At 41.7% G+C, this 22,755-nt stretch overlaps 1 protein-coding gene across 1 annotated transcript in view; it reads left to right on the top strand.

The window, feature by feature from the left end:
* The window catches only part of tafa5l (TAFA chemokine like family member 5, like), a 46,776-nt gene extending 33,416 nt beyond the window's left edge, over positions 1–13,360 (top strand). Inside the window, exons 4-5 of the mRNA XM_023407697.2 lie at positions 8,918–8,963; positions 11,836–13,360. Of these exons, the coding sequence (XP_023263465.1) occupies positions 8,918–8,941 (24 nt within the window). The 3' untranslated portion in view covers positions 8,942–8,963; positions 11,836–13,360. The remainder of the gene's footprint in view (positions 1–8,917; positions 8,964–11,835) is intronic.
* The last annotated feature ends 9,395 nt before the right edge of the window (positions 13,361–22,755 follow it).

Raw genomic sequence — 22,755 nt, 5'->3', positions numbered from 1 at the left:
ACACACACACATACACACACACACACACACACACACACACACACACACACACACAAACAAGCCGGCAATTTGTCTTCACTAGTGAGCCGCTGAAAGATCCATACATGATATTCTCCACGGTGGAAAGTGCATTTCAGGAGGGGCGGGGCGGGGTTTTATGAGATTGGTTTCGTACTCTTGACAGGGAGGGTGTGTGTGTTTGAGAATTGCTATGGGTAACACAGGAGCACGGCCGCTTGCTGCAGGCTGGGTTGGCTGTGTGTGAATGTATGGAGGGTGGACGTGGTTGAGAATTGCCGGGACGGACGGACGGACAGAATTTAGGACAGTGAAATGGTTTCTCTCCTCTCAGGTGAGCAAGAGAGCTGTGAGATTGCATCACTTGCTCGCCGCTCGCTGAAAGCCCCCACTGAGGTCTGTTATCAGCCTCTGCTAATCAAGTCAAACTGAAACTATGAAATGCTTCTCCAGTGCAGGATAAGATCAGACCATTTTCCCCAAATATTATGTTCCGAGCTTCAAATGCTACTTCACGGGCCAGAGGGAGCTTAAATTATAAATATACAGCACTTGAAACCCTGATTGGATCTTATTCAGACTGCAGTTTCATGTGTGCTGCGTCCCTCAGACAATACTCGACGGTAGCTGGGGAAAAGAAAAAAAAAAATTCTTCCTACACCCACACAACAAATGCCACCGCTCTGCTAGTGTGTGGCCTGGAGAGAAACAGACCAGTTGCAGTTGGGCGTTTTTTGCCAAACGATGGAGAGTTGCGAAATGAACAGCGTATACACAGACACACACACACAAACACACACACAGACAGTACGACCCAGGAGGTCAGAGAGGCTTGCATCATGTTTTTTTATTTTTTAGCATTTTCTTTTTTTCTGCTCTGGTGGCGCTCCTCCAGCTATGTGCTCTTTGTTCCAGTGTCAGCCAGGGCGAAAAACTAGTGGAGTGAGTGTAGTCCTGCCAGTGCTGCTGTAAACATAAAGACATCATAGCCGGTTACCTCTGCACGCTTTCTGAAAGGATGCCATGTGACACCAAAATCTAGATTTGTACGGGAGGGAGTATAAGTTGCAGAAAATAGAGAAAAAGGAACCAGGTGTTTGAAACAGAAATGTTTCTAATGTGAAGCACAGGGGGCAAAAGAAGAAGAGAAACTGGGTTGTGTTGATGGAACTGCTTCAACACAAATGTCCCTATCCAGTTACGAGGCAGTTATGAAATTCTCACCTCTTATGAAAGAGGTGAGAACATGTCATGGCCAGCCGATGCACTTCCACACTTTCTTTATGTAACACTAGCACCTCGGCTTATAAAGGCGCCGATGTCTACGACAAACAAACCAGGCGCGCCGAGTCATATGTCGCCATGGTCACACTGCCGTTCTGGCAACCCGTATGACCTGGAGACAGACTTCTAATGAGCTTCCTTCTCAAAGGGCGACGCAGCCGCGCTCCCGGAGGCTCTGTCGGCAGCGCCACTGTTTGTCTTCGGCTCCTCGAAATGAAAAGTTGATTAGTGAGAGAGGCCGGAGAGTCGAGGTGGCGATGACAGGTCTCCGCTTGGCTCGTTGTCATTAGTGTGAAGGGAAAGGAAAAGGATGTAGTGCTCAAGTAAGAATAAACAGAAAGCAATAAGGTTTTAAAAATTGAGTCTCGGGCGCGCTGCCAAATAATGTCCTCACATGCCGTCTGTCTCGAATGGTGTCTTATTTATCAAAACAGCAGCGGAAAAGTAATAACGTGGTGACATTATTCCACTCTTCCACTTATTTATACCATTTTCTAAAATTGAGTTGCAGGTAAAAGTGATCTCAGCCCTGCTTAAATCTTAATTATATACAGAATATTTTTGTTCTTCATATCAACAAACCCTCATGGAACGACCACCAACGAGGACTTAATCCTGCTAATGAGTTACGCCCGTGAAGCCACGTCCGATACGTCTCAATCCGCGGTGCTGCACTGTGTGGGTGGGTGACATGTTGTTTCATTATCATGATCAAACGCTGCAGTTTATTTTAACTCAGTCCCACATGCGCTGTGCTGTCAAACCACCAAATGTGTATTAATCCACCCCTGAAAATAGTCCCCAACAAATGCTCCTGTTCCCATCATCTCCAGTGATGTTTGTTTAAAAAACTTCAATCCGCAGCTGTTTTAGGAAATTAGAGACTTTTTTTTTTTTTAATGAAACTTTATATTTGTCTTTATATTTTATACTTTATATTTTAAATTAAATTATCAGAGAAAAAAGCAGAGTAAATATTAGACAGCTCAGCTCCGAGACGTCCTGTGTCCGCGGCAGAGCGCCGGTGAATCTCTGATTTCTGATATGAAGCTGCTCTATTTGTATTTTCTACTGGTTTTAATCCCCCTGATCCGTTTGTCATGGAGAAGATGAGACCTCTGTGGGTAATTCGGCTCGTGGTAAAAAACCTCCTGAACCGCTGAAACTGAAGGAGCGCCGTCTTTTTCTTATTGTTTTGATTGAGAGACCCCTAGAGGCAGAAGTTACAGACTGAACACACTAATTTTCATTCAGGTGTCAGCTGTTTAAAAAAAAAGAGTAAAACAACACGAGCACAGAGTGAATCTCTGCATCAAAAAACGTATTATCATTATTATTGTGGTTAAATAATAATGAGTTTTAGCCCACAGCTGCCTATCCGGGGAAGTTTACAGAAGGACTATGTGTTTTTTATGCTACTAACGCAGACACCCACACAGCTCTCACACATATTGCTCTCCTGCTGCTGATGCAACGCAACCAGATTACACCAAACCAGGAAACGTTGCCTTTTGCTCTTCTGATTTATTACCTTAAAAGCCGCTCTGTCTGTGTGAAGTGTTTGTACATTATATTTAAACCTCCAGTCTGCACGTTGTGGTAAATAGATGCTTCATTTGTGAGCCACAAAATCTAAAATGTTTTGTTTTGCACAGGCTGATGTTTTACAACGTTTTTTAGAAACAACCTGTGAGAAACCGTTGGCTCTGTGCTAATGAAGAACCGTAATCCTGCAGAAAACGTTTCCAAAAGACAAGACAAGCAAATTACAGCTTAAAGGCCTGAACACTGCTGATGATGAGAACGCTTTCCATTCACCAAATCTTTATCTAAACAGCTCATCCCACCGAGAGTAAAACCTATTTTTCAAGAGGGGCCTTTAGTGCTCTTCTGGCTTTGAGTCTAATTTGCAGTTGCTTTAGCGCGTATGAGACTTTGCACTTCTCTTTTGTACAACTTTAGTGGGGTTTTTTATTTAGATATTTATTTTTTAGGTTATGTAAATTGTTGCATTTTGTTCTCTTGTATTTGTCACAGAGCTGCCTTCGGAAACCTCTTACCAGCAGATTTGTATTCTCAGTGGGACGCCATCTTTAGATAAAGGTGATCTTTGATGGTGAAATCACTTTCATTAGGTGCTGAAGCGCCGTGACCAGCAGCATTCATTTAGCCTAAATAAAATGCATAATGAGAGAAAGTAAAGTAGGTTGTTTCTTGAATAGTAACTCCTTGCGCTGAAGGCTGTGAGGGAACCGTACAGTAAAGATGCACCCTGAGTAAGAGGATGTGTTCTAAGTGTTCTCGTCTCTAATACAGCGGGAAAATATTAGTGAAGAAATCAGGACCGGAGGTCATTAGAGAAATGTTTGCATCTCGAAAATGCATTGAGAAACCTGGGCCAGAGCATTTTCTGATATTAGATATGCACACTGTGCACCGTGTCCTTCGGTGCTCTGCTGGTTTTTTCAGTCTCATTTGCAGTTGAAATTATTGAATTCTTGTGCACCAGCAAGCAAATTCCAACATTCATGCACAGCTAATAGAATCTACTTCAGCAGCGTTGGGTTGGGAACAAAAAAAAAGAGAGTTGCACATCTGCAATTAACTGAAACTATTATTCTCAAGTCACTGTCGATCCAGTGACTCGACTGCACCACCATCCTCGCTCGTCATCAGACGGACGAGCATGAGTCCAGCTCTTATGTCCTCTGTCTCACCCGCTCACCTCCAGGCTTTCTTGTACAGTACATTCGTGTTTGTGAACTGACAGTAGCCTTGCCATATTGTATCTGACAGCTCCCTCTCTGGATCCTCGGGGATAACACACTGTGGCCTTTGGATGTACATTTATAAAAAAAAAAAATGAAATAAAAAATGACTGACATTTTAAACAACATGCGTGGCCCCTGCCAAACATTCACAGAGTACACAGGTTACGCTAGATAAGCAAATATACTCTTTATTTCAGTTTCATTTACAGATCTTCTATTTATCAAGCGGAAAGAGAAATGCACTCCTCGGGCTTCAACTCATCTGTTTGTCAGAGTGCTGTGGCATGATCATCGGTCTTGAGGAGATAGCGTGTGGACTGATGCAGAAAATATACTGAAATAGGTTAGATTGATAGAGACGTTCAGGGAGAGAGAGAGAGAGAGAAATTGCTAAACCAAGCCGACCCTTCCATTTCCCCCCTTTTCGTTCGCGTTATCGTTGATGTCGTGTTATTGAACACGTGTTGCCGCAGGAAGCCTCGTGATTTCATTTAGAGGATCTAATATTTCCTTTGGTTGTCATTGACAGGGTTTAAAGCAGCAACACATTGTTTTGTTTTTTTGGGTTTTTTTTTGTTTCCTCTGGTGCTGCCATCATCTATTAAAAGACTTGTTTTTTCAGTTTGACTTCACCAGGCATATAGTTACCCCCACACACACACACACACACACACACACACACACACACACACACACACTCTCTGTGTGTCTGAGACCACGAATGAATGTGGTCCCTTCTGCTGTCACTTTCAGCACACTTTACCCAGCTCCCCTATTTGAAGTTCTGTCATCGCCAGGCTTTGAACTGCCATTTGTGTTTTACCCTGCACACCGCTCGTCTCCAGAGCGTCGTCTGCTGTGGAAATTGTCAGAGCCATAGGCCACATTTCAACACAGGGTTTGTGTTTTTGGTTTTGTTTTGTTTTTTTGTAATAACTAATGCAGAAAGCCTTTTTATGGACTGGACACATTCAAACGAGGTTCAGCCGCATCATATTTCAAAGCCCCGATGCCTTTTGTGTCCTTTGGATCTTTTTTTTTTTTCTATGCCTTTTGTATGCTACTGTATACTTGTGCTACATTAAATTTCATAGGACCAAATTGTTTTGAAGTCGCTATTTTTTTTTTAAAGGGGCCCAATATCACAAATGTATGTTTTGAGATATTGGTACGGTGGCCCTGAGAGTTCAAAACACACGACAAATTCAGAAAACATCTTCATCAATTTGACAACGCACACGTCCTGCAGATATTCTCACAACACAACGGAAGCGTCTCCAGGGGACACCCACCCTTCAGGGCCACCGTACATTGGGGCTCATAAATAAAACCGACTTGACTAAATGTTCTTAATTCCACAGTTTTTATGTGACTGCTGTAAATGCTATTTATTGTGCAGATTAAGACTTAATAAACAAAACAAATGATCCGCTGTTAAATTATGATGCATTGTTCATAGATTAAACCATCTGCTCTCATGTGAATGCATCGATGATAATAATATAAAATAAATATAACACTCTAAAATACCCAATTTACTACACTTCACATACACGCCACAGCTAGCCGTTTTGCAATTCATGCTGCTGTGCATCTTAGCTTCCATTCCAGATGTTTGGTTCTTCCTTCAGTATGAAAGTCAATACGTGTGTCGAGACGTGTTTGATTTGTGTTACGAACGTCAAGTCTGAATCCATTTTTGTCAAAGTTATATGAGCGGTTTGATGTGGTATTAATGCAGACTTGATGTTCACTTTAACAATTAGCATTGAAAGTAGTAAAAGTAAAATTAGTAAAAATTACATGTGATTTGTAGTTAAAGCTGCACTACATCAAATCTTTCAATCAGCAGTGGATGGGATGACTGTGTGTAACGTAACAGGTGACACAAACAAAGACTGATCACTCAGCTTTGTGATTTCCGTTCAGTTACCAGCTTTTAAATTTCTTTTGAGCTTCTTTCAGCTGCTTGTTTTTTAATTAGAGCCTTGCAAATTCCCTTTTAAAGCTACAGCAGGCAGCTGTCCATTAGGCTGCCCAGTCCAAACAGCACACAGATGCAGTTAACTGCTAGCTGTTCGCTATCCTTTTGATATCCTTCGCTGTCACGGACCAAAACCTCTCGCCACAAGAACATATTTGTATTATATTTATATTTTCTGTAAGATTTCTTCACATTTTTATTGTAAATATTTAATTTTAAGTTTACATTTTACTATTTATGTTCAAGCTATCTGACCTGCATTAATTGCTTATTTTATCTTTGTTTATTCTTCATATTATGTTTATTGTTTTGCACCAAAACACCAAAGCAAATTCCTCGTTTGTTGAAAACCTATTTGGGAATAAAACAGATTCTGATTCTGATTTAGCAGCTAAAGATTCAGATATTTTTCTCAGGAGGTTTAAAAAGCGAATCAATTAGTAGTAATATATTATGAAACTGTGGCTTTTACCTCAGTAAAAGATGTGAAATCTGGATGCTTTCTGCCTTTCAAGAAATAAAGCAGCAAATGCAAGTGTTGGTTTTATCCCTCAGACATAGTCCTGGGTTTGATGCTCTGATGCTTCTGTACATCAGACTCATAGTCTGGGCATGAAGCTTCCACTCAGGGTCTTCAGTATATAGCAGTGGCTGTGCTTGTTAGCCTAATAACAACAGCAGCTGGAGTGGCCGCTGATGACCGGGACCTCTATGAGTCTCCAGTTGATGAAACCAACCAACTAAGTCCTGTGCAGAGGAGTCCAACCCCCGGGGGACAGATTCTTACTTACTGCAGTGACGGCACAGCGCCTGTCTCTATAGAGGCTGGGTGGGCTGCTGGTGAGACTTTTGCAGCCTGAAGTGCCACCAAACACTCAGCCTCCGCTTTGTTTCCCCCCTGAGCGCAGAGAAAACAAGCTGTCTGCTGTACCTGCAGTGGTTTCCCCCCTCGGCTACAAACATTTCTGGGGTTGTAATTTTAGCTTGGCTGAGGATTTTATTTGTGAAATGGAAAGTGTACTGTATCTTAAAAAATACTTTGATCCTAAAATATGCTGTGTTGATGATAAGGAAGGAAGTTAATTGAATCCCTTAATATTTTTGCCAATCTCCACTGGCACTCGCTCAAAGATCCAGGCTATGCACCTCATTTGAACCGCGAAACTTTATCATTTATGCACAGTGCTCGGTGTTTACAAGTGATGATGAAACGAGGACACCTCGAGCTCAGAGACAAAGTCCAAAAGGTTTCAATTTCACCACAACACAACCAATCAGCAAAGCTCTTATTAGCGTGTTCCCACCCTTCTGTCTCTCTCTCTGTAGCTGCTTATCTGTGCATCTCCCTCACCCTCCGTGCCAGCGGCAGATGAATATTTCTTCAACGTCCTTGGATTCCCGTCACGTAAACACCAGAGGTGGCGAGCGCTGTTTACCGGTGTGCACGGCCAGGCACAACAGCCAGCTCCCTCTCCTGCACGGCTCGTCCCGATGGGGGCCGAACTCACCTTATTACCCTTTTAATTAGTCGGAGCAGTTAATAGCGCCGGCCCGCTTCTGCCGCCTCAGCACTCTGCTCCGAGTTCAGGAATCCCTCCGAATCGATAGCGAAGAGTTGGACAAAGGGAGAGGGGAGAGGTTCTGCAGCATCAGGTGCATCCATGATGCTTTTTTGGGGAGAAATCAAACAACACACTCTTTTCTTTGAAGGAACCTTTTTGGGGCCAGTGTACCAATAACTATCCCATCTCTTTTTTTTTTTTTTTCCTGTGTACATTTGAAGGGATGACAAAGTCTCTGGGTTCCTCATGCACATTCCTCTAACCGTCTCTCCGCTTCCACATTTTCCAAAATGAATGTAATCAAACAAAAAAGCTAAGGGTTTGCTCTGCAGATTCTATTGTGCCCCTTATAAGCTTTTATCCCTTCCAACCGCTCGCCCCTGCGCTCATTTCTTTTCTTGTTTTGATTTAAAGATGCAGTGGAAGTACTTAGCATTTAGATGACATGCTGCTGGAGAGCTGTGATGGATCAGCGCCTCTTCAGAGGACTGAATTTCCTCGAGAGCGCCGCAGTCGGTCGACTGGTCGGACAGACAGACAGACAGACAGACAGACAGACAGACAGAGCGACAGATCGCAGGACGTCAGGCTGGGTGGGCAGCAGAATATCAAGTCCGCCTCGCTGCTGCAGAAAGCCTGGCACAGCCGAGAGGAGAGCAGGGGACTGCTGGGAATGCCAATGCGGTGCCCAGACAGCCGTCTCGCCTTGGCTCCTCTGATTGGCTAAACAGACCATTAGCTTCCTGATTATGATTAGCAGAGTCATTATCTGCACAAAAGTGGCTCATTCACCAATATTAAGAAGGCAAAGGGAAGCTGTTTCCTTCCTCCGGTCAAGGGGAAAAACAGCGTTGTTGTCATGTGGTCTCCTAAAGACGAATGTAGGAGGCAAGAAGTTGTTGTTCACAGAGAAACAAAGTGGAACACTGTTTATCACCCTGCCCTACAGCTAATGTGATAAAAAGAAAAAATTCTATCTGTGTGATGCCATTGATGGGAGAAAGGAAATGTCTCTCACTCGTTAACGCGGAATGAGGTGGCCATTACTCGCTCGTATCTTCCGGTCGAGGAGAGGAGCGGTGTTCTCTGAGGTCATAAAAACTGGGGGAGAACAAAATAACCTTCATCTTCTTTCATCTCGCCTTAGATATAATTGGAAGACACGCCATCTGTGCTTTTTAAATGGACATATGCTGCTCTGCGTCCAAGGCCAATGTGCTTAAGGAAGGTTGACTAAAGCGTTGGTGAAGGCTGGCCCTCTGCTCCGCTGACGCTGAACTTCTGCTTTTCTTTTCCAGCCTTTGCCCAAGGAGCCGTCGTAGGAATGCGGAGGGAAAACAGCAGGTATGTGAGTTTTTAATGATGTATTATATTTCAAATTTGCATGCCGAGTGTACAACCCGGGTTCAGCTCAATCTGACGTGTACGCAAACCAAAAGCTTTTTGATCGCTGCACCCTGTCGAAAACAGAAATTAAAACTTTTAAAGGGGAAATGTAACGAGCAGCAGAGTCCATGCCTCCATTCTAAAGATGCATTAAGCTTGAGTGCAGCTCAGACCTGCATTGAATCAGCCGTTAGTGTGTATTCATCAAGTGTTTTTGCAGCAGCCTAGCACTGTCACCACTGAGCGTAAATAAAGGTCATGCAGGTCTTGGAGAAGACACAATGGCATCCGCCATTTCTCAGGATGCAGTCACTTTGATGTATCTATGCAACAAAAAAGAAAGAAAGAAGAGAAATCAAAGGGGGTTATTGGATTTGTGCAAATGCATAAGGGTGGAAACTAAAAAGCTGCAGTGTGGTTACATCAAAGGCAGAGGTCACTTCAAGTGTCCCGGCTGTCTTTTATGACAAAACTGTGATATATTTGGGAGGCTGTTTTTGAGAACAGTGATAACTGAAAGGCAAAAGCTACATGTTCAAAAAAAATCAGTGTTAAAATGTTGGCTGCCTGCCTCGCATTGCTCCGAGTGGATGTCTGCTTATTAAAAGTCAGGCAGTCAGGAGCAGGTTAGCCTGACTCTGCAGGCAGGTGAACTTCACTTCCACAAACATCTTTCTCTTCTCTAAAAAAAAAAAACAAGGAAATCTACTAAAGATTAAACTGAATCCCCCTCCCGAGAACACTGACTGAGTATCTTTTATATTCTGCAAAAACCACAGGCATTTGGAATCTGCATGCTTTATGTCTCCTAGCCAATATTCTGAGATTGATTTTCCCTCTTCCACCGAGAAAACAAAATGAATCACGCACAATTACCAAGGACAGGGAGAAGAGGGGAATTGGGGGCGTCATAAATATTTATTTGCCAGTCCTGGGAATTTGTGCAATTCTGTGTGGATTTGCCAACTCATATTTAAGTGTCTGAATGATTTATATGGGCAGTCCTGGGTGTCACATTTGTCCACTGTCACCCTGAATCATTTATGTATTAACATTTATGGATTTATCCATATAACATATTCATGGCAGAGTTCTATTATCATTCAAATGGGTTTCTTGATCAAATGATTGGCTAAATTAAGTCATTAACTGGAGAATTTCACTGGAGGTGAAATGTATTCTATGTGGAAAGGAATATATTAGTACATACACTTATAGATCCATCCCTGTTTTTCTTTTAATTCTTAATAAAATATGCTTTGTTTGGCGTGTGAAAGAAGAGCTTTGAGGACTGTCCTCAAATGAAGCCCCGCTTCAGATCTGGAAGACATGAAATTGCTGGTTTTGAACAATCTGTTGTAAGTAATGGCTGTTTTTCCATTCAGACGTGTCCATTACATTAATTTTCCAGCGTTATTCAGAGTTGAATGGAACAAGAGCTCGAACTATATTTGGAACCTTCCTGCAACAAAGGTATGAATGGCACCGGCAGGGAGCTTTTTCAGTCATTTCACAGGTTGCATTAGTGACGGCTGCTGTTGGAACATTAATCGATGACCATCACGAGCGTGAGGCACTCTCTGTCTCACAGCTGAAGCCGCTCATAATATTTCTCATCAGTTTCATCATTCATTAGATTTAGAGTTAAAGGGGAAATCTGCCAAAATCCTGTTACCGGTGAACGAGCGCAGAGTGATAAGATGTTGATTTGGGACTTTCATTTAATTCTCAATTTGCTCACATGCTGTTTTGTTGAACTTGGCACAGGTGGCGATTGAAAATACAGGGAGGGGGCTGCTGGTCTGTTTATAACTGCTGTTCCTTTGCCCAATATTGTGGTTAATTAAGGTGAAGTGCTTCTTGGATCTACATATATATATATATATATTTTTTTTTTTTTATTTAATCAGGAAGTTACATTGAGATCAAGATCTCATTTACAAGTGAGACCTGAGTGCAGTGAAAAATAAAATAAATAACACAAATACAATAAATACACATTCGGATGGGTATACAACAGTGATCAGAATGTAAATTTAAATGCTTTTAAATATACATTAAGATACACAGCCAGGTAGACGATAAGATGATGACTGAAACGCTCATAATGCAAGTTACACAAGAACAATAAAGTCGAACAATTACACCCCAAGTCAGTAAGACTTCTAATCAAATGGTGCTTGGGCCTGAATTTAAGCCCTGCTTTTTTATTCATTAGTTAAATTATTTATTTATTTCCAACCTGTGTTTGTTTGGATTTTTAGTAAATGACCGAATCAGCCATTTTAAGGTCCTGGTTGTTATGTGCCATTGGATGCACTGACACGATTCGTGAACATTTATTTGCAGCGGCGTTATCGTGTCTGCGTCTGAATCATGACGCAGTTTTGGGATACTGGACATTCGATGACTTGTTACACAGAAAATAAGGTTATTCATCTGATTTGTTTTGGAGAGTGATATGTGAATAAGTGTAACCAGTGATATCAGACACGAGCAGGAGGAGGAGCTCTCAGCCCCTTTTGTTTGGTAGCTCTCAGAGTGAAAAACAAAAAAGGTTGGAGACCCTTTAACATGATTAAAAAACAAGACATTCTTGTTTTGTTTGTGCAGAAGAAATGATAATTAAGCGAGTCAACAAATGTATTTTCCCACTCTCAAGTAGAGGGGAAGACATGCAATTAATTTGGTGTCGTGTTATAGAAGATGTGGCTCTACATTTGACCCGCTGAGACTGCTGTCATAACTTTTAACATGAAACTGACTCATGCTTATGAAACAGCCGTGTCTTCTGAGTCGTAATTTACCTTTTTCTTCCATTCCTCGACAGGCTCTTTGACGGGATTCAAAGAAGGAACCGATGCCAGTCACTACAACCAAACATTGTGTCCATTCACCGACGAGACTCCAAAACTTTACACCGGACCTGACCTTCTGTAAAAAAAAAAAATAAATAAATACATTTAAAAAAAAAAAAAAAGAAAAGAAAAAATAAACTAAATAGATAAATGAAAAAAACGACCCTGAGCTTCTCCAGTCGCCACAGTGAAAGACTCTCGGCAGACGCTTCTGAGAACTCTGAGAAGTCTCGAGCGAGCAGCATGGTACACCATCGGCATTGAATCTTTACCGCAGTCAAATTCACAGACACATCATAGAAGAAAATCCCTGTAAGGAACAGTTTTGAACAGGGCAGCGGAATATTCATTGAAGTACTGTACCTTTTGTTTTTTGTTTTTTTGGTTAGCCACCGTCTGGTCTGCAGGGGATGGCTCCTTGAAGATTTTTTTCTTTTTTTTTCCTTTTTTTTTGTACCTTTGTGGCTTGATTTAGACTTTGTCAGAAGGTCTTTCAAAAGTCAGCCCCTTCATCTTCTTTACTGTCACGGCTATGAAGCTGTCCGGGGGTTTGTATCCCTGCCAAGTTTCTTTAATGACACGCTCGCCGCTAAAGAGCGGTGTCTTTAACACTGAGGCTGAGCCCAGGCCGCGTCGTCCGTCGGACTCTCAAACACCTTCCTCTCATTCGGCGGGGGTGAAACTTTACAAGGTCGGAGCCTTCCAAAAAAAATCTCTGCGTACAGTAGCTACACAGTGTGGACAATGTGGACGGTGGGGGGGATAAAAAAATAAAAAATAAAAGCATGAAAGTCTATTGGAATGTCACAGAAGGGACGACACAGACGAGTTGAGTGTCCTTCCTCGGTGAATGAAAGTCGTGATGGTGAAATGTGGACGTTTTGGATGACTAAGCTTATAACTTATGTTTTATTTTTGTTGTTTTGTTTTTTTTTATGTGGTGCCAACATAGACTAGAAGAGTAGTTTTTGTCAATGAACCTTGCACATCTTGTACACACCACCGGGAGCAATTAGCAGATACGGACCCCTGGCTCATTTTAATGGTCTATACTTTGTGTGTGTGTGTGTGTGTGTGTGTGCACATTTGCATCTGTCCATGTGTGAAAATATGAGTGTGTGTGCCTGTGTGAGTGTGTGTGTGTGTATGTGCCCATGCAGAGATACACTGTGAAATAAGTCATATCCGATGCATTATTCATACTCTTGTATATTTTTGGGACACGCCCAGACCTGAACTCAACGTCTGGCAAAAAGAAGCATTTGTGATTTTACAGATGTTGGATTCCATTTGAATCTTCGCAGATGACTCCCGTGTTTGCATTTTTCTTTTTCTTTTTCTTTCTTGTCTTTTCTTGAGTACATAGAGATATTTATATTGGGGGGGAATATTATTGAAACTGGGGGAAAGATCTAAAGTATGTCACATAAGTTAAATTCTGTAATTAAAATCAATTTATGTGTGATTAAATGCAGTTCAGAATCCTTTGTCTACTTTCATGTGAAGTGTTTTGGCGGCCAGCAGGAAGTGTCGTGAGACCACTGTCCCAAAAGGAAAGGAGAAAAGGAGTTAAAGAAAAGGAGGACGGAATAACATGAACATCAGTAAGATATTTCAAAACACAGAATTAAAATAAAACACAATACAAGACAAGCCACGGTAATCTAGTGTTTGTGGATATAAAGAGAGTGCGCTCTGTGGAGCATGTATTTGGAGTGTGTGTGTGTGTGTGTGTGTGTGTGTGTGTGTGTGTGTGTGTGTGTGTGTGTGTGTGTGTGTGTGCATTTTCCAGGTTAACAGTGGTTTGTGAAGTGAAAAAATACCAATTTCGACCTGATCCAATACCTTTGATTTCATGCCGCCTTCACTTATTGCTTCTTTGGTTCGCACTCACCGTAAATAAATCGTCTCTTTGATTTGATCCACCTTTAATGCAGGAAACGCTCCTGCAATCACACTCAGCAGGACAGTGGCCGCCAGATCTTTTAGAAAGAGCTAAAAAAAAAAAAAGAACAAGCCTCCTCCTCCTCCTCCTTTACTGGTGAAGTGATCTAAAGGATGTCAGAACAGCAGGTAGACAGTCGTAACAGCAAGTTGGAGCACTGAGCCGCTGACCCTGGAGCTCTGATGCAGTGCGGTGGAGGGACTTCAGGGCCCCGAGCTGAAGGAGTGCTCTTAAATTGACAGGGCTATAAAAGCCTTCAGTGCCCCTCAACTGGTCTTTGTATAAATGCTCCTTTTATTTCACAGTGTCCTTATTTGAAAGAGGCTTTGGGTGAAAACTACAAAAGTGCAGACCAATTATTTCTCAAATATGACAAAGCAACAACATCTGAGACAAACTGGAAGAAGAAAAAGATTTTCTTGTGCGGACTAAAAAGAAATTGAGTAACACTTTCTTTGAGGCCCATGTTCATGACGTATTATAATGCAGTTTTCTGAAGAATGCATTTTATACAGCAGCGTATCACAAAGGCTTTGATGTGAGGGATGATTCACACTGGGGTGTGTGGTTATTGAAGAATAACACACCAAGTGCAGGTGTGGAGTGCATCAAAAATGACAATATACAGTAGTTATACATTTGTCTATTGCAATTAAATCTAATGTTATAGTGATTAAACTGTTTTATAATGAGACAAATGTTGTACTCAATCAAGTCAAGTTAACTCAACCCATTGCAAAGTTTTCTGTAACTCTTTCTTTAACCCTCCATACATTTAAGTATATATGGAGAGTTACGTTTCCAATAATAAATTAGTTATGAATATGTTTTACACGCGTTTAAAAAGAAACCCCTCGTGAAACCAACAATTGCAGATAAACTCAGTACAAATGACTTATCTCTGAATAAATATCTCACATTTAGTCCGTAGTTCTTTGCAGGAAACCACCTCCTCTTTAGTCTTTAAGAAACGGTAGAAATAGGTACGACGTCACGAAGAGGAAGAAGAGACGTGTGTTTTTCTGTGGCTGCTGCCGAGCCAGTATTCCCACTCCACTCCCACTCAGTTAGAGATGTTCTCTCAACGAGGCCCTGCCGCTGCTTCCTTCCATTTTGAATGTCTTGTGTTGCTGTCTCAGGGTTTTGAAATGCAGGCTGCTGTTAGGATCGACAAATGGACGGTAACGACAGTGGTATCCTGCCCCCCCTGCCATCTGTGGTGCAGTGCAGTGAAGTGTGTTGGATGGCCGGATATCAACAACATCAAACCCTCAGTTACTTCACCAGAAGCAGACGATGAGCTGTCATGAAGGTGCTATGGTAAGACATAACCACACTCTGTGTATTCTGGTTGGAGGAAGAATCTTCAAAATAAGAGCATGTGCAGTGATGATACTTGATGAGATTCTGATCATTGTTTGATGGAGCTTGTCACGTTTGTTAGAGGAGAACATTCTGCATTTTAAAGGGTTGTAGAAAGTCTTATGATGGTTAGGATACGTTACTGCATGTAGGCATCAGATATTGTGTATAAATATACACATAAGGCTCCTTTTACCAGTTATCAATACTAGTAAATCATTAGTGAGATTAATGAGTAGTAAACAATAACTTGATTTTGCCAAATGATGATGATGTATGAAAACTGTGTTATAACTTGTTTATTTATAATATATTTAAGTGTTAACAACTGAATTAATAACCTAAACCTATAATTCTAAACCATTTATAAATCCTTTGTAAGGGTAGTCTTATTGTGAAGTGGTACTGATGGTGGTATGCTCTACTGAGTGGTAGGAGTTTAGTTTCAGATGCGTTTCAATAAATAGCCAAAAGTGAAAAAATTGTAGTATAATATAAATATATGATGCAAGTTCTCTGGTTCCAAAATTAACTTTGCGTAAAACATGATCAATGTGATGTTTAAATAGATATGTGATTCATAGAAAATGACTTCCCTACACAGAGATTCCCTATACACAGATGTGTGTATAGGTGTTGAAGACAGACAGTAAATGTTAACAATCTTGGAATAATGGTGGTGTGGGAACAGAATAGATCTTTATATCTGAGTTATTCACCTGCTCAAGAAAAATATCCAGCAGCTTCAATCTGTGTCAACCATCAGGCAACATAATAATAATAATTATAATAATAATAATAATATCTGACGATTGATCGGTTCTGCCTCGGTTTTGCTGCTTTAAATAAAAAAATGGAAAAAAAGATGTCTTTCCCCTCTTCAATAAAACCTTCAGGTGCAGGATGAACAAGTGTTTCAGCACTGCAGGCCTCTCATCATTGTATTTATGTTTCTTTCCACTGAGTTCTCCCCGTCCACAATAGATCCCCGGCCAAGCCTAATGAGACACAAACACACCCCAGAGGCTGCGACTGACTTGCTAAACACAGCATTGTTGAACAGTGCAGCGGTGTAGCGAATTAGCATTTATGCCCACATAAAAATCCATTTACTGATCCATTAGCTTAGCATAGTGCTAATGAGCTGCCGGTGATGACTCGCAAGGGACTTTGGTTAGCAAGCGAATCGTCATTAAAGGTAGGCACTTACAGGGCAACAGCTTCATACGTGTAAAGAGTGCATTGTCAGGGATTAGCACTGAGGCTGAGCGTTGACCTCACTTTCCATGTGCATATTTGCTATGTTTTTTTTTTCATTATGTCTAATTCTATTTTTTTTTCTTAGTCGCTGCCCAGACACCTGCATGTTTGGCCTGTGAAAAATGTCACAGGAAATCTGTTGCACTATCCCTCAAACTAACGATAAGGAGGGGGCTGCGCTCGACCACTACAGCCCGTCCCTGATAAGCAGAGCAACGCTAGCTGCAGAAAAGCCCCTTCATGCATGGTAAGTAAAAAAGCAGACCATAATCAGAACTATCTACGCACTGATCCTGATTTCCTACAGAGAGTTCTGACTTTTATTTTCTTGGCCGTTACTCTCTGGTGTTACAACAGACACTTCAATGTCAAATCCAGACCCGCTCAGGTGAAGGTATGTGCAGCGTGGCACTGTGCCACATCCACTTGACACCGCCGAATGTGAAAAGCAGACATGCAGCTGAATTAAATGTCACTCATACCTCTCTGAGTGATTTCCTGTGAGGAGTGAAGCAGGCAGAATGATATCAGCGTCATCTGAAAACCTTTCCTTGCCGCCAGAGCCTCTCAGACCCGGTTGCCTCCACACAGAAGGGGAGTCTGCTCCGGTGGGGGTGGGGGGGAGAGATGAAGGTATAAAATGGTCGTTTTGCTAGAGTAACACAAGATAATTTATCATTCTCCAGGGGTCAGGCGACGCTCCCTTGGTTGTGAATTTTAATGTTGTTTTTTATGGGTCTTAATAAACTCTATTTTGCTGCGAGCGTTTATGTAGAAGAGCACAACATCCTTCACTCGGCTCATTTAGTGAGTCAAGGAGAGAAGGGCCCGAGCCAAATTTAACCAATGGAGTCATCGTTTTCTTCCACTAATAGGACACAGTGAGGTGAAACATCGAAGGTATTGGAAAAGTTATGGGAGTCATTCTCATGTTTATTGAAGATCTGTGCTGGACTGTAAGATTGTGCACGCTAGATATTAGTTCTCATTACAATATTAAATTAGTAGTCATTACTCAGGGGCGATATTTGAACAGTAATGTTAATACTTAACTGAATCATTAGATTACTATAATAACAACAACAACTGTATATACAGTGGCTTGGCTTCACTGTTTGCAGACTTAATTGAGTTGTAGGTTCAAATTTAAATTGCAATTTCCCCTCATCAATCTACATTCAGTGCCCCATAATGCGAATAATGCAAATGTATTAAAATTAAAAAATGAAATATCTCCTTTACAAAAGGACACACTTTGCTGTTGTGCTCCAAATTGTGGTCTGGTAAATCCTCTTTGCTTTATGGTAATAATAATAATAATTTTTTATTTTTTAATTATTATGTATTTATACTGCGCTTTTCAAAAACTACGTTACAAAGTGTTTGACAAAATCAAAGACAAGAAAACAGATAAAACAATTAAAACAGTTAGGTGTCTAAAAACAGAGCAATTTAAAGAGAAGTAAAACAATTCGAGGGGAAAGTAAAACCAGGAAAAGCTCTCTGATAAAAGTATGTTTTAAGAAGAGCTCATCAGTGGCAAACTGAATCCAAGCCACGACGTCCAAGGAACTCTCTGTGGACCTAGTGATGAAATTGTGGTTTGGCATAAATCTGGGCGAGGGTAAGAAACCATTTCTAAAGCTCGCCTCAGTGAATGTGAAATGGAAGAAGTTTGGAGCCACCGGGACCAGAGCTGACCATCTGGCCAAACTGAGTAATCAGGGCAGACAGGCGCCGGTCAGGGACGGGAATAAGAACCCAACGGTCGCTCTAGCAGAGCTTCAGAAGTCCTCTGCAGAGATGGGAGAACCTGTTGGAAGGACAGCACTCCACCAGTCTGGCTTCATGGTGGAGTGGAGAGATGGAAGGCGCTAAAAGAGAGATGACACATAGAATTTGCAAAGACTGAGAGCATGAGGGAAACAATTCTCTGGTCTGCTGAGACAAAAACTGAACCCTTTGTGCGAACTCCAAACGCTGAGTCACAATTTAGAGGCTGCAGCCCTTGAAGGACAGCGATGGCTACGAAGGCACCTTCATGGACCACGACGGCAAAACCGAAACGAGACGCCTAGTCTACAGAGGATTTCATATTCATCCTCGGCCGCTGTTTTACTCGCGCAGCTCGCCATATTCTTGCTATGAAAAATGATTCTATAAAGATTTATCACTGGAGTGCAATGAGACTTGGATTTGCATGCGTTTCCCAGCCACATTTGGAGCCTTGTCGCACCGCTGGGAAGCAATCAGTCTTCAAATGCATCCTTCCAACGATGCAGCCGCTGAATTGACACACAGCTTTATGTCTGGCCAACACCAGGTACTGCTCTTCACCTGGCTAATACCATCCCTACGGTGAAGCATGGTGGTGGCAGCATCTCGCTATGCAGGGACAGGGAGACCGGTCAGAAACACGAATGCAGACAAATGCAGAGAGGAAACCCTTTTTCCAGAGAGCATGAGACCTGAGACTGGGGGTCAGAGTTCACCCCTCAGCTTGACAATGACCTGAAGCAAGACAATACTCGAGAGACTTTGGGACAAATCTCTGACTGTTCTTGAGTAGAACCAGCCAAAGCCCAGATTTAAACCCCACGGAGAACATCTTGCGGAGAGACATGAAGATTCACAGCAGCTTCCACTTCACACGGAGCTTGAGAGGATCTGCCGGGAGGAGAGGGATAAACTGCCCAAATCCAGGTGTGTGAAGCTTGTAGAGACTCACCCAGGGCGACTCCAGTCTGTAATTGCTGCCACTGAATTAAGCGTCTGAATACTTTCATAAGTGAGAGAAAGCGGTTTTTGATTTTTGATAAATTCACTGTGTCATTACCACCAGCAGGTTGACATGTTTGGCTTTTATTGATAGAGGTTCATGCCCCCTCAGGACGAATCGTCTACTGACTTGTATTTATGAACATATTCCTACAAAGTAAAGTTACACCTATCAGCTTTGTGCTTATTGCTAATTATTAAATGTTAGCATCAGGGGCTATTCTAGAGTCTTTTGGGGCCCCAGGCAGCGGGCCCCTCCAATCAACATTCATCACAGCAATATGTAATAAATAAAATGACACCAACAAAAAATTTACAAAATCTAAAGCAGAATATTAAGGATATAAAGAACAATTAGACACTAAATAAATAACTAAACTAACAGGAGCCACATTTAGAGACAGTCAGCCCTGGGGGCCCCCCAACAGCCTGCAGCCCCAAGCTGCGCCTCTTGTTAACAAACCATTTAGTCTAACTAAGATTGTGAACATAATGTTGAAATTTTATATGCCTACATGGTAAACATCAGCCTGTCAACATTGTCATTGTATGCATGTTAGCATGTAGCATTTAGCATGTAGCTCAAAGCACAGCTGTGTCTTCAGTAAGGCCTCACAAAGCTGCTAGCATGGCTGTAGCTTCACTAAATAAAGGAGTGAGAATAGTGCAATTTTTCATCCAAGCAGGATGAGTGTAAAAGAATAACGATTAATGTAACAGCAAGACAGGACTGGAGTTTAGTTTTAAAATAATTTATAAAGATATCGCAGTAATTTATCACTAGAAAAAGAACTGGAATTAGAGAGGCTGCCCGTAGCTAAGAGTGAATTGTCCCTCTAAGTGTCACGTCCCGAAAAGAAGAAGACAGGGGTCAAATTTTGCAATTGACCCATTTACGCAGCAGGAAATTCACCGTGATGAGGGTATGGATCTCCGTGCAGGCCTACTGACCTGTTTATCGAATTTTAAAAGGTTAAGTGGTACCATTTAACGCCGGGGTCAATTCATCATATGACTGCTTCCTGCCGCATGCGTCTCCCTGATCCCTATCCCTGCATGCAGACAATTAACAGGCCTACTGCTGAGGACTCGCTTGTTTATTCAAACGCTCTTTGCCTTTGGACTCAACAGCAGCTACTCTCATCCCTCTCAGATCCACAGGAAGAGAACATCCAGATGTCACAGAGGACGCCGGGTACTCGTGTAAGGAAAAGGACAAATGCACATTTTGGTAGGGCAACAACAGGGAGCCGCAGTCGACTCAAAGTCAAGCACATTAAATGTCAACAGAAACACACTATTCTCTATTCAAGGACAGAATTCAATCAAATCTCTTTTGATGAAATAAAACATTATAGCTGTATTATGAATAGGAAATTAACAGGACCGAGGAGCTGCAGTGCATTGATTGTGTGATTGTGTTATTGATTGAAAAAGTGGAGGGTAAAACATCCTTAGAGAATAAGGCTGGTGATATTCTGTTTTTCAGTTTGTCAACAAATCCCATGAAAAGACTTAAACCAATAATAAATTGATCCAACTAACAAGTGTTGTTTGTGCAGCCAAAGCCTGATGTATCTCATTCCTCCCTGCCATAGAGCTCCTGCTCCACTGTTGCCATGTTGTTGTAGTTTATTTTAACTTAATCAAACAAATACCGACCTGCTGAAATGAATAGAGCACCAAATGTGTATTAATCTGGGGCGGGAAAATAGTCCCCAACAAATGCTCTGTTTACTCCTGTTTGAGTAATGTTTGCCTTTTACTTTTTGCAAATTAAACAATATATCTGGGACCTGTTTTAAATTTTAAAATTCATGTCTTCAATAAGATCAAAAGGGCTTTTAATAGAAAGCCACAGAGAAGTCGCAAACTATTCAGAGAAGCACTCTTTTGTCTTTTCATTGCATTTGCAGAAAATAAGAAGAATATAGAATAAAACCCGCCTAAAGCTTTAATTCATTTGCAGAATAAAGTTCACTAACTTCATCACCTTTCATAAGTATTTACATTTGTCATGGAAATTCCTTCTCTTGGTTATATATCGGAACATATCCCTTGGGACTCCATTAAAGGCAGGCATTTTTGTGAATACACTTTGATTAGGCTCCATTCTTCTGTTGTTTAGCCCTTTGATTACTGGTGATTAAAGCCCATAATTTACCTTTATTATCATTATTATTATCATTGAATAACTGCTTGTAGCTCACAGCGTTGACCTGCTGTGACAGTAAAAAATTTCCTGCACATTCTCTGAACCAAAAAATAATGCAATTAATTAAAAAAAAATGTATTGTTCATGTAATTATTGTCAGTAAATATGGCAAGAGTAACCTGAGGCTGTCTATCCATTCAGACTTGCACCTCAGTCCCATGACGGCTGATTAAACACGATCCATATTTGCCCAACAGGACAGACTCCCTTTTCCATGCCTCTAACCAAAGAAATGAGATATCCTCAACTGTGAAATATGTAAAAGTGAAAAAAAAAATGTCTGTCATTGCAGGCAGTCTGTCATTGCCAGTGTTGATTAGCTCAAACTCAGTGTAGCTCAGTGTACTGTCCCAGCCCTCCTGACTCGAAGACGAGGTCCTCTGGGTTTTAGCTGTGACAGATTGAGGGTGTCAGGAGGGACTCCCAAGGGTGTGTGTGTGTGTGTGTGTGCATGTGTGCGTGTGTGTGTACATGCATTTGCCTTTGTGCATCAGTGCATGATCTAATGTGCGTTCATTTGTGTGTATGTGCTCACTGCCCACATACTGTTAGTGTGTGTGTGTATGGGTGTGTGTGTGTGTGCGTGTGCGTGCACTTGGAGGCTGACTGAACCCGGGCCAAAATTTCTTCTGTGAATCACATGTCTCCCATCAGTCTGACAGCATTAAGCCAAGCCCAGTCAATACCCCGAGGGCCTCCAAACCCTGCAACTGGACGATGGAGAGAGGGACAGACACACTGGAGGGTGACTGAGAATGGGTGAGAAGGGGGGGAGACAAAGTGTGCAATAGAGATATTACTTGTAACCTGATAGATAAGAGCCTGTACCTTCCTCAAATTTGACTCACAGTCCAATGTTTTCTGAATCTTAATTGCCAAAAACCTGCAGACGAGATTTCCATCCTGACAATATGAATGTGTGGAATATCTTTCATGCCGTTTCATCTCAGCACAACACTGATCATCATTTTTTCATTTGAAAGTCAATTTTAGGTATCATATACCTATACCTATGATTAAATGATGACTTTTTAAGTAAAAAATTAAAACTCATATTCAGCACTCTGGAGCGACCGGTAGATAGGACCCGAGTGCAGACAAAAGACAGGCAGCTGCAGAAACAGACAACAGGCAACTTGTGAAAAACTCTGACAACCGACAGGAAAATGATGTCGACAGAATAACAGAGAAACGACAACACTCTCATGTCAACAAACAAGCCACACAGACAGTGACCGGAGAAAGAGTCTCATCCCAGCTCTGAGTATAGCTCCTCTGCTGGTTGTGGTATTTCTGCAGGTAGGAGGAGGAGGAGGAGGAGGAGGAGGAGGG

The sequence above is a fragment of the Seriola lalandi genome, unplaced genomic scaffold, assembly GCF_002814215.2.
Source record: "Seriola lalandi dorsalis isolate HSWRI2012SDOR001 ecotype SW California unplaced genomic scaffold, Sedor1 jcf7180002054345, whole genome shotgun sequence".
Classification (NCBI taxonomy): Eukaryota; Metazoa; Chordata; class Actinopteri; order Carangiformes; family Carangidae; genus Seriola; species Seriola lalandi.
This window is presented reverse-complemented; position numbering and strand designations above follow the sequence as displayed.